Source organism: Panthera onca, chromosome B4 (assembly GCF_046562875.1).
Source record: "Panthera onca isolate mPanOnc1 chromosome B4, mPanOnc1 haplotype 2, whole genome shotgun sequence".
In the NCBI taxonomy this organism is placed as follows: domain Eukaryota; kingdom Metazoa; phylum Chordata; class Mammalia; order Carnivora; family Felidae; genus Panthera; species Panthera onca.
Genome location: NC_138345.1, coordinates 24,632,237 through 24,650,714, shown reverse-complemented (window position 1 = coordinate 24,650,714; position 18,478 = coordinate 24,632,237). Strand labels below are relative to the sequence as shown.

General features: G+C 37.8%; 1 protein-coding gene across 6 annotated transcripts in view; it reads right to left on the bottom strand.

Annotated features, from left to right (window-relative positions):
• Positions 1-752: 752 nt before the first annotated feature.
• The window catches only part of ACBD5 (acyl-CoA binding domain containing 5), a 46,707-nt gene continuing 28,981 nt past the window's right edge, over positions 753-18,478 (bottom strand). For 5 of the 6 annotated variants that reach the window (XR_009617615.3, XR_013556932.2, XR_009617613.3 and 2 more), the window contains 5 exons: positions 15,623-15,822; positions 8,256-8,300; positions 7,827-7,936; positions 3,342-3,443; positions 753-2,708 (listed from right to left, as the gene is read on the bottom strand). Coding sequence is in view for 1 of the 6 variants with exons in the window: in XM_060659105.3 (XP_060515088.3) it covers positions 2,696-2,708; positions 7,827-7,936; positions 8,256-8,300; positions 15,623-15,822 (368 nt within the window). In the remaining 5 variants the exon portion in view is untranslated. The remainder of the gene's footprint in view (positions 2,709-3,341; positions 3,444-7,826; positions 7,937-8,255; positions 8,301-15,622; positions 15,823-18,478) is intronic. The other variant, XM_060659105.3, reaches the window with a different exon arrangement.

Genomic DNA, 18,478 nt, shown 5'->3' with positions numbered 1-18,478 from the left:
ACATTTAGACCTAGATGTGCAGCAGCCATCTGGCAAGCATAACGACCAAAGCCACATATCAAAGGGGGTGGAACAGAAAGAAGGAACCTGTGTCCCTAACTGCATTCTGGAAGCAACTCACCAGCCCTAGACTCCCTACCTCTGGACTTGTTGAAAATGAAAAAAAGACCCCAAAACTTATTTGGTCAAGTCACTGCAGTGAACTTTCTATGACATGCAGAACACTGATCTCTTAAATGATACAAATAGCTAACATCACTTTTATCACTATCTGTACAAGTCACAATGCAAAATCTTTTCATCATATTCCACCAAAGACCAACTGCGTGTATTTAAGATGGCTGATTAAGGGTGCACTGGGGGGCTGCGGGCAGCCGTTTGTTTTTAAGAATTTTTTAAGGTTTATTTATTTATTTTGAAAGAAAGAGAGAGCAGGGGAGGGGCATAGAGAGAAGGAGAGAAAGAATCCCAAGCAGGCTCTACACTGCCTGCACAGAGCCTGACCTGTAGCTCAGGGAAGCTATCTATTTGGTGTAAGAATGGAAACTAAGATTCTGACTGGATCAGTAACATTCTCAACCAAATGACTAAAGGAGTTACACTTTATCCCAGTTTCTTGCTTTTATATATCTTGGCATGGCTTTATTCTGAAAAAGGCATAATTACTTTCTATGAATTCCACTATTTATGCTTGTTTAATCCTTAAAATATAATCAAGGCACTTCTATTAGCAGTAAGTAATAAAAACCATATCATTTCTCATTAACCTTTTATTTTTAACTTAGTTTTACAATAAAGAAACAGAAAAGAAGTAGATCATTAAAAAAATACCAGCTGTCCATTTAAAATTTTAAATGAGTTTCTTGTTAAACAAAGCAGTAACACTATATCCTATAATTACATCTTTACTTGTATATACAAGAACTGTGTGCAAAGTGCTTTTCAAACTATAAAATAAGACTTTGGAATAGGATACAAATGATTATCCCTAGGAGTTAGTTACTTCCCATTGCCTGTAATAAATCACAATTGCTTCATTCTTAATTTGCATTTAATTTATTTATTTACTAAGAGAAAAGCCACCATTTTCTGATACCAAATTGATATCTAATTTTTGAAAATAATCCCTGATCCACAGGTCTAAACCTTATTTTTACATATAATTCAGTTACTTGCTTCATTTTCCCCCTAAATAAATAGAGGACAGTTTTTAAAAAGCAAATATTAGATAGACACATTTTAATCAAGATGTGATTAAAAAATAAAAAACACCAAGTTACACGAAAGAAAAAAATAAGGAAAAAAAGATTCTTGAGGAAAGCAAATTGTATTCTTACACTTTTTTTCTTCAGGCAAACACAGAACCATCCTCTATGTGAGGGATGGGTTTCTTTCTTATTGAAAACACTCTGAACACATGATGCTTAACCCAACATCACACATACCAAGAATGCTTAAAAATTATTTGCTACTACGCCTTCGAATGAAAGAAATCTTTAAAGTACAAGGGACATCTAAATGAGTGAAGTTCTGGAAGACAGACAGGAAGAATAATTCCAAACAAAGCCTTCAAGGATCTAAATTGCAGTCTTTTTTTTTTAGTTCTAAATGGGAGCTGGGGGAAGGACATTTAAGTTTACATTAGTTGGATGTGCCTTATTCATATGGAAGCATATGGCCCGCTAGCTTGCAAATCCTTCCATGACCCCTGTGAAATAGGTGTATCTCAAAGATTATACCCCATAGGAAAAACGGAGGCACTAGGAGGTTAAGAGTCCAGTCTGTGTAGTTTACCAGTTACAGAAAAGTGATTTTCATGTGTTTCCTTTTTTGACCTTTGTAAAAACAGTATAAATAAGTTTTCATCTTATATTTCAAAGCACCCTATGAAGCAGAAACAAGATATCCTCAGTTAAAGAAAAATGATTACAAAGAAATAAATGTATACGGTTGAATAAAATCTTGTCAATGATCTACAGGCTCAGAGTATACTTTCAGACCTACTTGAAGCCCATTCATCATTCCCATCAGCAGGTTATGTCTATTCTGTGTTCATCTGTAAAAAGTAAGCCTGGTACATAGGGCTCTACTTTGTAGTAATGACGCCTGAACACTCAAGTCAGCGCTGTGAACGCCCAAGAGAAATTACGGGCAGCTCACAAAGTGGATGTAGAGAAGATTCTTCCAGCAGTTTTCTGCTCCTTGGCATGGCAATTCAGTGACTAGGATCGAAAGTTGATTTAACTCATTTGAAGTTCACTCCTGGTTTGCATTCTTTCTCATATTTAATTTAGAAAATTAAAAATATCCAGTTATAAATCTGATCTCATTATCACAACTGTACCTTGGAAAAGCAGCTTATAGTTCTCTATGGGAGATAATCAGGTAAATGTGTTACCAAACAATCATTAATAATTTAATGTCCTTCAAGTTTAAGGGTAGGGTAAGTCTATGTATGCTACTTGTAGCCTAGTTGAGATTAGTTATTCAAGTATCAGCAATATTAGTCCTTAAAATGTTATATTTGTGTAGTGCAAAATATATATATGTATATATGTACACAAACCAAACTACTGGACGACAAAAAGAAGTGTAATCATCACAAACAGTTAAGATACTCTTGTGAGCTCCACATTCCATTTCATTCTGAGGTCATCCAGGCCCAGTAATCTTCTGGAGTAAAATACCATTTTCTTCAGTTCAGTTTTCTTTAAAGAGAAAGTAAAAACCAATTTCCTATGAATATAAATGCAACCTGAATATGAAACACACCCATACCAAAGAATTATCTGAATGAAAACACAACAATAATACTCACATTCAACATCAAACCATAAAATTACCAAAAGTCCTTAAGAAATGAATTCACATCCTTTTCTAGTTGGCTTAATGCAATTTTGAAATTTGGGAATTATTTTATAGCAGGCAAGTTGTGAAACAAAAAAGCTTAACAAAACTACCAAAGATTGATAGATATACAACCTAGATTACTCGTTATGAACAGATAGTCCATATCTGTTACTTTCCAGGCACTGTGCCAGGCACTGGGGATTCAAACATAAATGAGGCAGGCTCTCAGCTGTCAAAAGAGCTATCAGGTTAGTTGCTTGTGGCAGGGGAGACATGTAAACTAACAACTCGGATAGGTAATGTGATGGTTTTAGTGATAAAACTGACTGAAGGAGTGATCAGAGAAGGATGGGCTTGTTAGAGCAAGATACAATAATCACATATGATCTCAGGTCTGGGAAAAGTCCCACAGCTATAAAATCTCTACATCCTCCCCAGCATTCAAGATGCCAAAATGCCTGAAACCGTCTTATTACAGATTCATTCCTCACCTCTGCAGAAATGCTCTTATGCAACCCCCTTGGCAGGAGTGATATTTTAAGTAATCAGATCATCCCTTATCCTCTGTGGAAATCCTCTTTATGTACACCTCCCTGGCAGGAATGACATTTTAAATAACTAGATCAATTTTCACATAACATAAAGAGGTCTCTTGAGGCATGATGGAAAACAAACAAACAAACAAAAAGGCCCCTGGGACCACGGGGCGCCTGGGTGGCGCAGTCGGTTAAGCGTCCGACTTCAGCCAGGTCACCATCTCGCGGTCCGTGAGTTCGAGCCCCGCGTCAGGCTCTGTGCTGACAGCTCGGAGCCTGGAGCCTGTTTCCGATTCTGTGTCTCCCTCTCTCTCTGCCCCTCCCCCGTTCATGCTCTGTCTCTCTCTGTCCCAAAAATAAAAATAAAAAAAACGTTGAAAAAAAAAAAAAAGGCCCCTGGGACCAGAACAGAATTATAGGTGGTTCTAAAGATTAACTGTCTGAGTGAGGTTTTAGCAGCAATGTTAGCTGCAAGGTGCCTGAACAGTGAGCAACACTTACTAAGAACCCACATGATGAAGATTTCTACACAAGATCCTCTCCAGGTTTATAAAAAACCACACAGCTCTCTGAACCCCTATCTCCTACTGTAATAAGGAAACAGAAACAGACATAAATGCCCAGCACTATCTTCAGAACTATTTGGAATGTGTTTCAGGCTCTTTGTGAGATCTGTCCTTTTTTCTTTTTAAATTAACTTGCAAAATGCAGGGCAAGGTGTGATAAGAGAAGAAAAGTTACAGAAAACAATAGATAAGGGATGAGGAAAACGCTCTGCCCTTTACCTTGCCCTCTGAACTTCTGCTCTGGCTGTACTGCTGAGATTCTTTCCCCTTCTCAGAAGCCTGGGCCTGACTTTTCCAGGCAGTTCCATCTGTCCCAGGTTCCATTTGAAGAGTGTTCCTACAGACAGCTTTCCCACACCTGTCCATTTTACCACCTCTGTACTGAAAGTTCAAGTGCCCCCAAGAAAACTACGTTTGTGTATTTATGAATCTGGGCAGAATGATAAAGAAAAGTGGTTACAAAGGTCCTTTCCCTCAGAGTAATAGCTTAAGAGTATTCTTTTGGTCTGAACAGGTCTGCTGTCAGTATTTTACTAATGGGTAATTTTACTAGAATGGTCGGGTGAGGTGAGTGGGAAAAGGCAGACCCACAGAAGGCTGCTCAGGGACTAATTTTGAACAAGAAGTCTCCAACTGTTTCTGTTCATATCACATTCAGAAAAAAATGTGGGGTTTTTTTTTTTTTTGTTTTGTTTTCTGATCCACTGCAGAGTGATAATGTGAGAAATTTACTTTTGAATTTTTATTCTTCTACAATGGGGAAAAAAAATCAAGCGGTGGACCCACTTTTAATGTTTAAAAACAAAACATCTTTTTAAAAAGCTTACCACAGAGGTGCCTGAGTGGCTCAGCTGGTTAAAAGTCGGACTTGGTTTCGGCTCAGGTCATGATCTCATGGTTCGTGAGATCGAGCACCCCTCCCTCACATCGGGCTTCAAACTGACATTGAGGAGCCTGTTTGGGATTCTCTCTCCTTCTCTCTGCCCCTACCATGATACCTCTCTCTCTCTCTCTCAAAATAAATAAACTTAAAAAAAAAAGTTTACCACACATAGCTACTTATTTTATATATACATGGAACTATCTGTTTGTTTGTTACCAGATGCATAGTTATTAAATAAAAAGAAAAAATTAAAATTAAATAAACTTTAAAAAATGAAAGCTTTCTGCATCATATGGTACTTCAGTTTGCCATCCTACAAATTGTGACCATTCAGCCATGCATTCAAGTACGCCTCCAGTTTACTGTAAGGGACATTTACTGTAAGCCTCCTACATGCCAGACATTGTATTAGGGGATAAGACACAGGATGGTCCCTATTATGAATGGGGCATTCCACGCTTTTTCCACCCTAACTGGATTTCTGGATCTTTCTCCTCATCTCTAACACAGAACTTGTCTGCTCCAAACCAGACACACCGCTCTCTGGTTTTCATTCCTGTAACTATCAGATTAAAAATTGCTACACACTTCCAGATTAAAAGATGTCTAAATCCCCTCAAAGCTGAAACTTATTTCCATATCAAATATGGCTCTATCTCCAACCTGCTAATCTGTTCTGTATATAAGCAAACAATACCTAAAAACACTATCTGATCAAAATGCAGTTGCACAGTGCTAAATAGCTGGTAATTGGGAAGGACTAAACACTTAACATACTGAAAACCTGATAAAAATTCAACAAAGTGGAACATTAAAAATCAGTAATAGTTTCTCCATTTGGAGACCTCTACAAATAACTGATAGGAATACTTAAGGGAAATGGTGTAGACATCTACTAGTAAGGAGTAATCTTAAAAAAAATATTCTAGGGCCGCCTGGGTGGCTCAGTCGGTTAAGGGTCCACCTTCAGCTCAGGTCATGATCTCGTGGTTCATGGGTTTGAACCCTGCATCGGCTCTGTGCTGACAGCTTAGAGCCGGGAGTCTGTAGCGTGTTTCAGATTCTGTGTGTCTCTCTCTCTGCCCCTCCCCCGCTAGTGTTCTGTCTCTGTCTCTTAAAAATAAACGTTAAAAAAAATTTTTTTTTAATTCTAGAAAAATTGCAATTCTTGGTGACTGCTGAAGCAAAGTAGTTGTTTTCTCTTTCAGTCTTTAATAAGTGACAAGCTGTTTCAAACTTAAGCATAAAATAAATTATTAACCAAAGTAAGCTTTAGGGTTTTTGTGCTGTGCCAAATTTCTCTACTCTCCAATCCTCAACTTTTTATAAAGGAAACATGCAAAGGAACTTTGAAATGCATTGCAAAATATGTCAAAACCTGTCTTTAGTGCCACTGTGCCCTGCTGCTTGAATCTAGCATTCTTACTACACAGTGAAAAAAAGCTTTGGTTCTTTTCTCCTCCAATTGTCAGGGAAATTAAAATTTGAAGCACTGTGTAGCACTAAACCCAACCATCATAGGAGAAATGTAAAATGTGTGAAAATTAGAAAGGATTTAAACTGGGGCACCCGGGTGGCTCAGGTGGTTAAGTGTCCAACTTCGGCTCAGGTCATGATCTCGCAGTGAGTTCAAGCCCCATGTGGGGCTCTGTGCTGACAGCTCAGAGCCTGGAGCCTGCTTCGGATTCTGTGTCTCCCTCCCTCTCTCTGCCCCTCCCCCCGTCATGCTCTGTCTCTCTGTCTCTTACAATGAACAAACATTAAAAAAAAAATTGAAAAAAAAAGAAAAAGAAAAAAGGAATTTAAACTCAGGTTTGTTGAACCCTTAACAAATCTTACACACACCTGAAATAACATCTGTAACAAATGCCTCAGGAAAGAGGTAAATAAATAATACTGTGAAAGCAATCTGTGCTTCTGAAATCCTACTGAAATTTTTTTCAAGTGAGTGGGTGTATTGGAAGAACATTAATGTGGCACAGAACTTATTTAGTTCTTCTATGAACATAAATAAAATTGTCTTAACATAAGCTGGAATCAGGAAGACTGATCCATCCAAATCCCCATGCATTTTGGTTTCTCTGCCATCAACTATGATCACTGGAGCACTGTCTACAGTAACTAGTATGCTGCTTATCCCTTTTAGAGAAGCGAAGGGCAAATGTCTGGTTTCTGCTTTCGTTAGTGTAGTTAATTAGGAACTTGGGTTGTGTGCTAGAAGAACATACCCTTAATTATTTAAACTTGTAGATTTTTAAAAATGTGTCTCTATTGCACAGATTTAAGAGAGCACTTAAAATGTTATTATACCCTATTTAATAATAGGTTAAATACCCTATTTCTTCTCCCCAACTGTTGTTACTTAATGGGAAATGGTGATGAAATACAAAAACACAGTAAGTGAGGCCATCAGTGAGGTAAACAATTGTCTATATGCCCATCCATGGAATGTAATTCAGTTTACACAGTATCGGAAAAAAATGCCTTAAGGATTTCCTTTGACCCAAGAGATTCAGCCTTAGGTTCCTAACCTAGACAATCTCAGAGCACGTTCAAGGAACCCAATCTATTATTCTCATACCTTTTTGAGGTATCTCCTGGCATCCCAAACTGGAATTTTGGCCCTCAAATTAGAAAAATCTCTATTTCTAGAGATCATCAACCACCTGGCTAAAATATTCTGGAATGTCCACGTCTATTCCAAAGGTATAGACAGCATGCAGGTATTATTTATTTACCCCTTGTCTAGAGTTCTTTAACATTAGAAAGGGCCCAAAATAAACATCAGATTCTAATTTTTTAGTCTAACAAGTACCTAGAAATCCGCTAGACATCATTTCCAAGGTAGTTTCAGTCTCAGGATCAGTGCAGAATGTTCAGTATGACAATGTATCTATAAAATGGAACTGTCCTCTTAACTGCTGTTGAAAGCTCTGTCTCCTATAGATAAGATTTTGCATACTATTTTGAGTTATAAAGCCATAGCATTACCTTCTCCTTCTTTGATAATACAAATGCACCAACCACTGGGCAATAAAAGGCCATACGATAGCAAAAGTTAATGCACCAGGAGACATCTCAAAGGGCCACCAAGATGGTCTCTGAGAAAATAAAATAAACTGGTCACTTGTCTACTACATGTATAAACATAAAAAATACCTAATTCATATTTTAGAAAATATACAACTTAATAACAAATCTCAGTCCTGCTAAAGAAGGAAGATATTCAGTATCTCAGAGCATAATTCAGTAAGTAGACTTTTAGGAGTACTTTAGACTTAAACAATAACAAATATATTTTAATTTCAAAGCTCTAAAGGGTAGATTTCATCTGGAATACTTTAAGAGCCTCACATAATCTAAATTTATTGTAAGTTATTGGAAACCCTGGGACTTAGATTTAAGAGAAGAATTTCTTACCTGTGAGGGAGGCTGATGACTGGTCTGTAATGTTGATGATTTTGCCTATAAATACAAATGAAAGTGATTTAGCTTTGACAAAATGAGAAAATAAAAACAGTAATTCTTCTATTTCCTATCTTTTTTTTTAAGGCAAAATATTAGTTTATTATATTTTTCTGTTAACTATGCTGTGATTATCCTGAAACCCATACTGGTCAAATAACAAGGTCCCTTAAATTGCTAGTCAAATAAATATCTTTGACATTTTATATTTTACAGATCAAATTATATAAAATTATCAAAATAAAACCTCAAATTAGTCTACACTGTTACTTCTTTTATACTGTTATTAAATTACTGAACCAGGGGCACCGGGGTGGCTGTCGGTAAAGTGTCCCAAGTCCTCATTTTAGCTCATGTCATGATCTCAGGCTCCTGAGATCCAGCCCAATTTTAGGCTCCATGCTGAGCATGGAGGCTGCTTAAAATTCTTCCTCTCCCTCCCCTTGCCCCACTAATGCACTCTCTCTCAAAAAAAAAAAAAAAAAAAAAAAATTATAAATCAACTTTTCTTATTAATTCTTTAATTTCCATACAAATTACCTTTTACACACATATCCGAAAACCGCAGCCTTATTATTAAAGTTATAAATAATATTCAAAGATCTGTGTTGCAAAGTCATGATAAGTTGTAACACAAGAGGTATGGCAGATTTGAGAAATAAACTGTTAGTGTTGAGGTTTGTTTTTTAACTTTTCCCCAGCTTTATTGAGTTATAATTGATAAATTATACAAATTTATGTGATGATTTGATGTGTATATACACTGTGAAATGATTACAATAATCAAATGAATTAACACATTCCTCATCTCACATAGTTAACTTTTTTGGGCAGGGGGAGGAGTATTGTAGGGTTTTCAATGAGATATCTAAACTAAGTCAAAAAATTTCAAATTAATTTAGGAAACTTATATCCCAATTTGGATCACAAAACAAGTTTCCTTATAATAGTTGTTGGAAACTTATTAGTGCCATTTGTCCATTTATTATAACATTAGAGAAATGGTATGAAAATTAATGAGATCATTCATTCGTTCATTTAACAAATATTTACTGAGCGTCTATTATGTACCAGTTACTACTCTGGGCATTAGACATAAAACAGGAAGCAAAATGACAAAAAGTGCTGTCCCAGTGGAGCTTAAACTGTAATGGAGAGATACAAATAATAATGAATAAATCAGTAAAATATACAGTGTATCAGGCAGTGATAAACACCATAAAGAAAAATAAAATAGGGAGAGGAGATGAGACATGTTAGAGGAGTCGTCTTGAAACTTTAAATAGAATGAACAAGGAAGGCTTTCATGACATTTGAGCAAAGACCTAAACAAGAAAGCTGTATGCTAAGTGGCTAACAGGGGGGAACAATCTTCTGTACACAGGCAGTAGCAAGTACAAAGACCCAGGGTGGGAGGAAGACTTCAGGCAGGTTCAAGGCACAGCACTGAGGTCTGTATGCTGAAACAACCGAAGGAAGTGGTGGGAGGAGACAGGCTTTAAATTTACTTGTTGTGGGTAATTAGATCTCAAGGACCCCAGTATACCCTACTGGTAAAACTCTTAGTTGCCTCTAGATGGTACATTAGTCCTCACAGACCATTAAGGTGTTAAAGAAGTATACTCAAATTGCCAAGTGCTGAAAGAATCTAGACAAGGTAACGATTTTTATATTAGTTGTAATTGTACCTTGTAGGCATAACAATATTTAACCCAGAGATTTACCTTAAAATGTTTCTTTAGACTAAATGGAATAAAGGGTAGAGTTACAAAACTGGGCTCCAGGTATATGATGACTTATCCAAGGTCACATTAGTGTGATCTTGAATGGAACTCGAGGGGATCAAATCCCAATGCGATGACACAGCTATTCTTCATTAAAGCAGCAACTACTAACAAATACTAAGGTAGAATCAGAACTCTACCTTAGTAGATGTTGATCATTAGTGGATTTTTTTTCCTAAATAATAAAGGGTCTGGAAAGGCAAATGAAGATTCCCAAGGACCCTTGCTCATATCTATGAAGCACTGACACTAGCTGTATAATTAACAGTACGAGTTTTTGCTTTAATATTTACCCATACATGTTGTTAAAGAAAAATACAATCAGTGACAATTGTGAAAGCACAGTAAGGAAGACTTTATTCAAGGGAAAAGGGGCTATTACTGGGTATAGGGACTTCTACAGTCAGGGGGACACAGACTGGGCTCATTTCCCAATACAGTATGGGCAAGGGAGAATTTAGTGTAAGGAGGAGGGCTGAGATCAGTGGGTGGAAAATTCCTAAGAGGGAACATCAGGGGTAAGGGAGATTCTAGTTAAACTGATCTAACAGGATTCTTGCTGAAGATGGGCCCAGGTGTTCAGAAAGCACCTGGGGGAAGGCAGAGGCTGAAGAGCCTGTCTGGTTAAACTGACTGAGCAGGGTTCTTGATGAAACTGGATTTTACAAAGAAGAAGTGAAGAGATGCCTAAGAGAAGGTTCAAGAGTCTGACTGAAGTTTATTTATTTATTTATTTTTATTTTTTTTTAATTTTAATGTTTATTTTATTTTTATTTTAACATTTATTTATTTTTGAGACAGAGAGAGACAGAGGATGAACAGGGGAGGGGCAGAGAGAGAGGGAGACAGAATCTGAAACAGGCTCCAGGCTCTGAGCTGTCAGCACAGAGCCCGACGCGGGGCTCGAACCCACGGACCTTGAGATCATGACCTGAGCCGAAGTTGGATGCTTAACCGACCAAGCCACCCAGGCGCCCCTGACTGAAGTTTAATTGAACAAAGAATCTTTGTTGGTATCAAGTGGCTTTTATGTAGCTTTGAAATAGTTAGAAATTCTATTTACCATTCTATTCCTGGATTAAGCTAAGGATTACTGAATTTTTTTGAAAATATTTTTGAAAGGAAAAATCCCACACAATTGTAACCACTGCAAAGAAACTATGAAGACAGAGAATTATTTAAATTAGGTCCTCTCTAAGGCTGTGAACTTCCTGAGGGAAGAAACCAAGCAGTCTTATTATCATTGTTATTGTCACCACCATCATCTCATGTGACAATATGTAAATGTCACATGAGTGTTCCAGGCACTGTACTATGCATTTTAATTTATCCCCTGAACAATCCTATGATGTAGGTATTATTAGTATTTTCATTTAATAGATAAAGAAACTGAGACACAGAAAAGTAAAGTAACCTAATTGAAAATCAAACAATAAGTGGCAGAGGGCGCCTGGGTGGCTCAGTCGGTTAAGCGTCCGACTTTGGCTCAGGTCATGATCTCACTGTTCATGAGTTTGAGCCCTGCACCAGGCTTTGTGTGGACAGCTTAGAGCCTGGAGCCTGCTTCAGATTCTGCGTCTCCCTCTGTCTCTGCTCCTTCTCCCGCTCACACTCTGTCTCTCTCTCTCAAAAATAAAGAAACATAAAAAAAAAAAAAAAAAAAGCCTAAAAAAAAATAAGTGGCAGAGTCAGGATTTGAAACCAGGTAGTTTGTTCTAAGGTCTGCTACCCAGTGCTGTCTCCCTTTTCATTTATGTGTCCACTACCCAGAAAAGTATCTGGTATGTGGCCATTCACCAAATATTCATTGAGTGAATGAATCTCAGACACTTGCTGTGATGGAAAGTGCACTGCATGAGAAATCTGGAAAGTTTAGTTATAGAACTGGCTTTGCCACCAATTAAGTAAGGTGTTTTCTCTGTATCTCTCCTTCATCTGCTGAACTAGAGGTACTGAACTAAATTTCCTTTAGTTCTACAATCTACTACTACTTTGCCATCAATTTACTTCTTTTCTTCATCCAAATGAATTATGCAAAAAAAAATTTCGGGGGGGGGTGTGGGGTGCAAAAAGGTGATCTTATTAAAGCATGGGGACAGGACCCACGGGCAGGAAGAGCTGCTGTGAATAATGCAAATTTTAAGGAAAAAGTCCTTAACATGTCAGAATCTTTTTTTGGTTTGTTTTATGTAAGACAAGAGTGAAAAAGAAAACTTTGAAAGATAAAAAAATCAAAAGAACTTTTAGCAGCATTTCAATACCAATGAAGACATTAAATGTATACAAACTACTCTTTTAAAAAGTCACAGCATAAACTATTCAACATGGAGGTGGAGGTCAATAAGCTGGAACTGATGTTCCTGAAAGCCGACTCTGATCTGGATTACTTTCGATACAGGCTGGAATATGAAATCAAGACTAATCATCCTGATACAGCAAGCAAGAAAAATCCAGTTACACTCTTAAAGGAATTGTCAGCAATAAAGTCTGGATATCAAACTTTGTATTCATGCTTTAAACCAACTGCTGTAGAGCAGGAAGAGATTAAAAACCACATTTGCGCTACTGTTGATAAGACTATGACCGTGATACAAGAACTACAAAAGTGAATAGACATGGAGCTGTCACCTCTGACTAAAGAAAACTGCGGCAGAGCAATTAAAATCTTTCACGTCACACTTATGAAGAAGTGGACTTGGAAAAGGGAATTCTAAAGGGAATTCTAATGGAGAGGGGACCCATTCCAGAAAGATTTAAGAAGATGTCTTGTTAGCACTTGATGACTAGAAGTGGGGGATGGAGAACAACTTTTGGCTTGGGTGACTGGATACTAATGCCTTCCACAGGAGAGGGTCCTATAACAAGGGCAGATATTATATGAATAAAGTTCAGCCAAAAAGATGGAATGGGAATAAAGGGACTTAAAAATATATATGCATGTAGGGTCTTATAATTTCATGAAAGGAAGTCACGTAACACTATTTTGCATTTATTTCCTTTTGTGTAATTGGGATAAAATGGATGTCCTGGCCTATTGTAAACGGATATTTATGTACTATTGTTCAGTCAGATATGAGTGAGCATGCTTTGGAAATTAAAGGATACAAAATAAATAAATAATTAGTCACAGAATAAGAAAAGGCAGACTACTGGAACAGTAACATTCAATAATACTAAATGAATGAATGAGATTTCCATCATGGTTAGCTATTCTTTAATATAGTTTGTATTAATCTAGGGATAGTTGATAAGATCATGGGCCTTAAATATATTTTTTCTCAAGCTAATACAGAAAGTAGATTTTCTTATTAATGAAAGATACAAATAATCAACAAGGTGTTCATAGACTCATGAACATCAACAGAGTCACAGTCTAAGTGATGATAAAATGTACTTGACAATCATTGAAACATGTACAATAGAGAAACCTTGTGATAATCTGAGTTACTGAAAGGATAAAAAAGCTAAAATATTCATAGGAGTTGTTTAAAAAGCCTACAGTAGTAGTTTCTTTAAATGAATCTATATTTAATTTGTTTATCTTGGAACTGAAGCGCATCTTTGATTAACTAACTTAATATCTTAATTAACTAACAATATCTCTTACAACATGATGCTTCAATGCTATATGTGTTTTTTTTAATGCTATATATGTTTTTCAATGCTATATATGTTTATTTTGGGGGGGGGGGGAGAGAGGGAGAGAGAAAGAGTGGGGAGGGGCAGAGAGAGGAGACAGAATCCGAAGCAGGCTCCAGGCTCTGAGCTGTCAGCACAGAGCCCAAGATGGGGCTCGAACCCACAAACCACGAGATCATGACTTGAACCAACCTGAGCCACCCAGGTGCCCCCAGCACTATATAATGGGTCAGACAGCCTGTTTAGTTGCCTTTTTCTGCAATAGACATTACTCCAAGAGGAACAAGTCAGAGGACAAATGGGGCACAGCACTAGTAGCCAGCCATCTGAAGGCTCTGCAGCCAAGTCCTGGGATTATCGCAGCCAAATCCAGGGATTATCACAGCCCAGCCCCAAACTGTGAACCAAGATGAACTAGCCCTTCCTCCGAACCTTTTTCCTTTCCTTTAGTACCTCCTCCATACTTAACTGTCTAGTTTTATTCAGTACAGAAAGAGCACTGATCTAGGATACAGGATGCCTGGGTTCTGCTTTAGTTTCTGCAATGACTTGCTATAGTGCGTTTTCAAAGGTTTAATATTCTTACTCTTCCAGGGTTAAATAACTGCGAACATCAAACTATGACTCTACATTCCTGTCTGGCTTTAAAGTTTTGATCCTACAACTAATTTACACTAAAGAATTGGTAACTTAATATACTATCTCTACAGCATTTTAAAAAGAAGTCAAGATAGAGGACAATGTTTACTACAAAAGAGTGACTCCTTAATGATGAACTCCAAAGCACTAGTTATGGTTTACTACTTCCTTGAACTGCACTATATAACATCCTTTTTTAAAAATTTTTTTTTTAATTTATTTTTGAGAGAGAGCGCACACATGCACACACACACACACACACACACACACACACGCATGCACGCACAAGCGGGGGAGGGGCAGAGAGAGGGAGGGAGACACAGAATCCGAAGCAGGCTCCAGGTTCTGAGCTGTCAGCACAGAGCCTGATGTGGGGCTCGAACCCATGAACTGCGAGATCATGACCTGAGCTGAAGTTGGATGCTCAATTGACTGAGCCACCCAGGCACCCCAAGCTCTTTTTTTAAAGTTTATTTATTTATTTTGAGAGAGAGAGAGAAAGACAGAAACACAGAGAGAAAGAGAAAGAAAGAGAAAGAGAGAGAGAGAGACAGAGAGAGACAGAGAGAGAGAATGAATCCGAAGCAGGCTCCACGTTGTCAGTACAGAGCCTGATGCGGGGCTCGATCTCATGAACTGTGAGATAATGACCTGAGCCAAGATCAAGATTGTCTAGACACTTAAGCTGTCTAGACACTTAACCAACTGAGCAACCCAGGAGCCTCTCTCTTTTTTTTTTTTTTTTTAAGATTTTATTTTGAAGTAATCTCTGCACCCAATGTGGGGCCTGAACCCACAACCCCGACATCAAGAGTCCAATGCTCCACTGACTGAGGCAGCCAGGAGCCCCTTAACAGCTCTTCCTCTTCTATTACCAAGCACCCTACTTCTACCCCTAACACGGTACTGGTAATTTTACACTCGAAAAATTTTCTATGAAGTGGTAGTTAGCTTTTGGATCAGTCTTTTCTTAAATAACCAATATTTTCAAAAGTAGATCCTTTTTATTTTTTATTATTTTTGAAAAATTATTTTATTTATTTTTTAAGTAATCTCTCCACCCAATGCAGGGCTCAAACTCACAACCCGAGATAAAGAGTCACATGCTCTATCCACTGAGCCAGCCAAGTGCCCCTAGATCCTTTTTATTAAAAAAAAAAAAATCATTACATTGATTTATATAAATCTGATCAACACAGATTACACTTACATGCTGTTATACAGGATCAACAGTGGAAGAAGACAAATTCAAAAGCTCACCTGCGAAGCAGTTAGCGTTTCCAGTTTATGAAGTCTCTGAAGGACGTTCTGCATATCCTCCTGCAGGCGCATGAGGACGAGAGCAATCTGTTCATTGAGGCTGCCTCTTGACCCTCTGTCTGAGCCCCAGCGTTCCCCATCACCTCCACTTCCCACTTGCCGACCCTTGGATCCTTCACTCAAGTGTTGCATTCTATGCCCTATTTGAAGAGAGCAAAATCAGTTTTAAATAATTCTTATAAAAGTAGAAAGAGTGTGTTTTATTCATTTTCCTGTGTTATTTCTTTGAGATCTAAATCTCCAAAGCAGAGTGGAAGCAATCAGGAAGTATACAAAATACCAGGAGCAAAGAAGTAGCTATAGAAGCTTCTACTTCTACTGATATTGATATAATCAAAGATTCTCTTCGCTAATGTTTTACAATGTACTTACTACACTAGTACATGACAAAATGCATATAATTCACATATTTCAGATGCATTTTCAAAAATTATTTACTAATAAGGTAAAAAGACTGAAGAAATTCGAAGAGTACTTTTTTTTTTAATGTTTATTTTTCAGAGAGACACAGAGAGAGAGCATGCACACGTGTGCACATGAGCGGGGGAAGGGCAAAGAGAGAGAGGGAGACAGAGAATCCAAAGCAGGCTCCTGGCTGACAGCAGACAGCTGGATGTGGGGCTCAAACTCATGAATGGTGAGAGCATGACATGAGCCAAAGTTGGATGCTTAACCAACAGGCCCACCCAGGTGCCCCAAACCCAAAAGGTTTTTAAATGTATTTCTCTTTTTATAAATTCTATTACACTTACCACTACTAAGATTTTGTCATGTATCCATTCATTATTTTTCCCATGCATATATTTATAGAATAGGCATTACCCCAACACATAATTTTGTGTTCTTCTCTTTAAAAATATCATAAATGTTTATCTGCATTTTTACATTTTATTACAAAAACACTGAAATGGCTACATAAATTCCCCAGCATGGCCATGAATGAATTTACTCAATCGTTCTCCACTTTTGGATAAGATAATCCCAAATTTTTGCAATTACAAATAATACTGACATGGGGCACCTGGGTGGCTCAGTTGGTTGAGCATCTTACTCTCGATCTCAGCTCAGGTCATGGTCTCATGGTTCATGGGATCGAGCACCATGCTGGGCTCTGTGCTGGGAGTGCAGAGACTGCCTCTCTCTAAAAATAATAAATAAACATTAAAAAAAAAAACAACAAACCAGGGGCATCTAGGTGGCTCAGTCAGTTAAGCATCTGATTTTGGCTTAGGCCATGATCTCGCAGTTCATGAGTTTGAGCTCCACGTTGGGCTCTGTGCTGACAGCTCAGAGGCTGGAGCCTGCTTTGGATTCTGTGTCTCCTCTCTCTCTGCCCCTCCCTCGCTTGCACTCTGTCTCTCTCTCTCTCAAAAATAAATAAACGTTAAAAAAAAAAACCAACCCCAAACCAAAAAACAAAGAACACCGCAATGAATGTCTTTGTATATAAATTCTTGCCCAAATGTCTGCTGATTTCTTTAGAAAAAACAGAATCAAAAAAGGAGAGTTACTGGGTCAAAGGATGACAAGTTAGTAGAAGTTCTTAATGAGTGTTACCAAGGTATTTTTCAGAAAGGCTGCAACAGTTTTATATTGCAGCATATAAAAAGCACTACTGTGCCTAAATGGAGTTTATGAGTTTCTATATGTTTGCTAATACAATAGGTAAGTTTTGTTTATTTCGTTTTAAATAATAAACAGGAAACTGTTTGCCTCATTGCCCTTTGGCATTCTGGAGCCCTACAGCAGCAACTGGATTCCCAAAGCTGTGCTTGCAACAAGCAGTGTTTGTTCTTGCAAAAGAAATGGAATGAGAGCTGTTTGTCAAGTTAAACTTCAAAGAGTACACTGAGGTGTTGTGCCTGATGTTATTTTCTTTGCTTTTTTGAAAACGTTTATTTATTTATTGAGAGAGAGAGAGCATGCGCACAAGAGGGGCAGAGAGAGAACCCCCATGCAGGCTCCACCCTGCCAGTGCAGAGTCCGATGCAAGGGCTTGATCCCATGAACCCCGAGATCATGACCTGAGCTGAAATCAAGAGTCAGATGCTCAACTGACTGAGCCACCCAGGCACCCCTGATGCCATTTTCAAGAAGACCTCTACTCTTGTATTGAAAGGAAGTAAATTTTGAAGTGGTTCTTAAGGAAAAGAACCACTTCAGCTATTGGTATAGAATTTACAAGGGGAAAAAAGGTGGAAAGTCTGGTCTGTGGCTTAGTTTTTTTTCCTTCATCCTTAAGAGATTGAGATATTCAGGAAACAAAAATAATATAAAAACAGGGAGGGGGACGAAACAGAAGAGTCATAAATATGGAGAACAGACTGAGGGTTACGGGAGGGGTTGTGGGAGGGGGGATGGGCTAAATGGGTAAGGGGCACTAAGGAATCTACTCCTGAAATCATTGTTGCACTATATGCTAACTAATTTGGATGTAAATTTAAAAAAAAATAAAAAATAAAAATTGTTTCTCCAAAAAAAAAAAAAGAGATTCATATATTCTGTGACGGCCTGTCAATGGGTACTGATGACACTAGAGAATTACTCTCCTCTCTGCTCACTTTACTATATCCTATGTCATAGTCAGCTTTCAAACAAGCCTTCGCAAAGACAGAATTAATCAGGCCATTCCCCTGTTATGGTAAATCCTCATCTCCAGTCATTATCTAATTACTCATTTTTTTTTCTTCAGAGCACTTATCATTCACAAAGAATCTCAATTATTTACTTATTTACTGTCAGCTCCCCTTTACTGGAACATGAGCTCCGCGAAAAGAGGGGCTTTGTCCTGTTCTC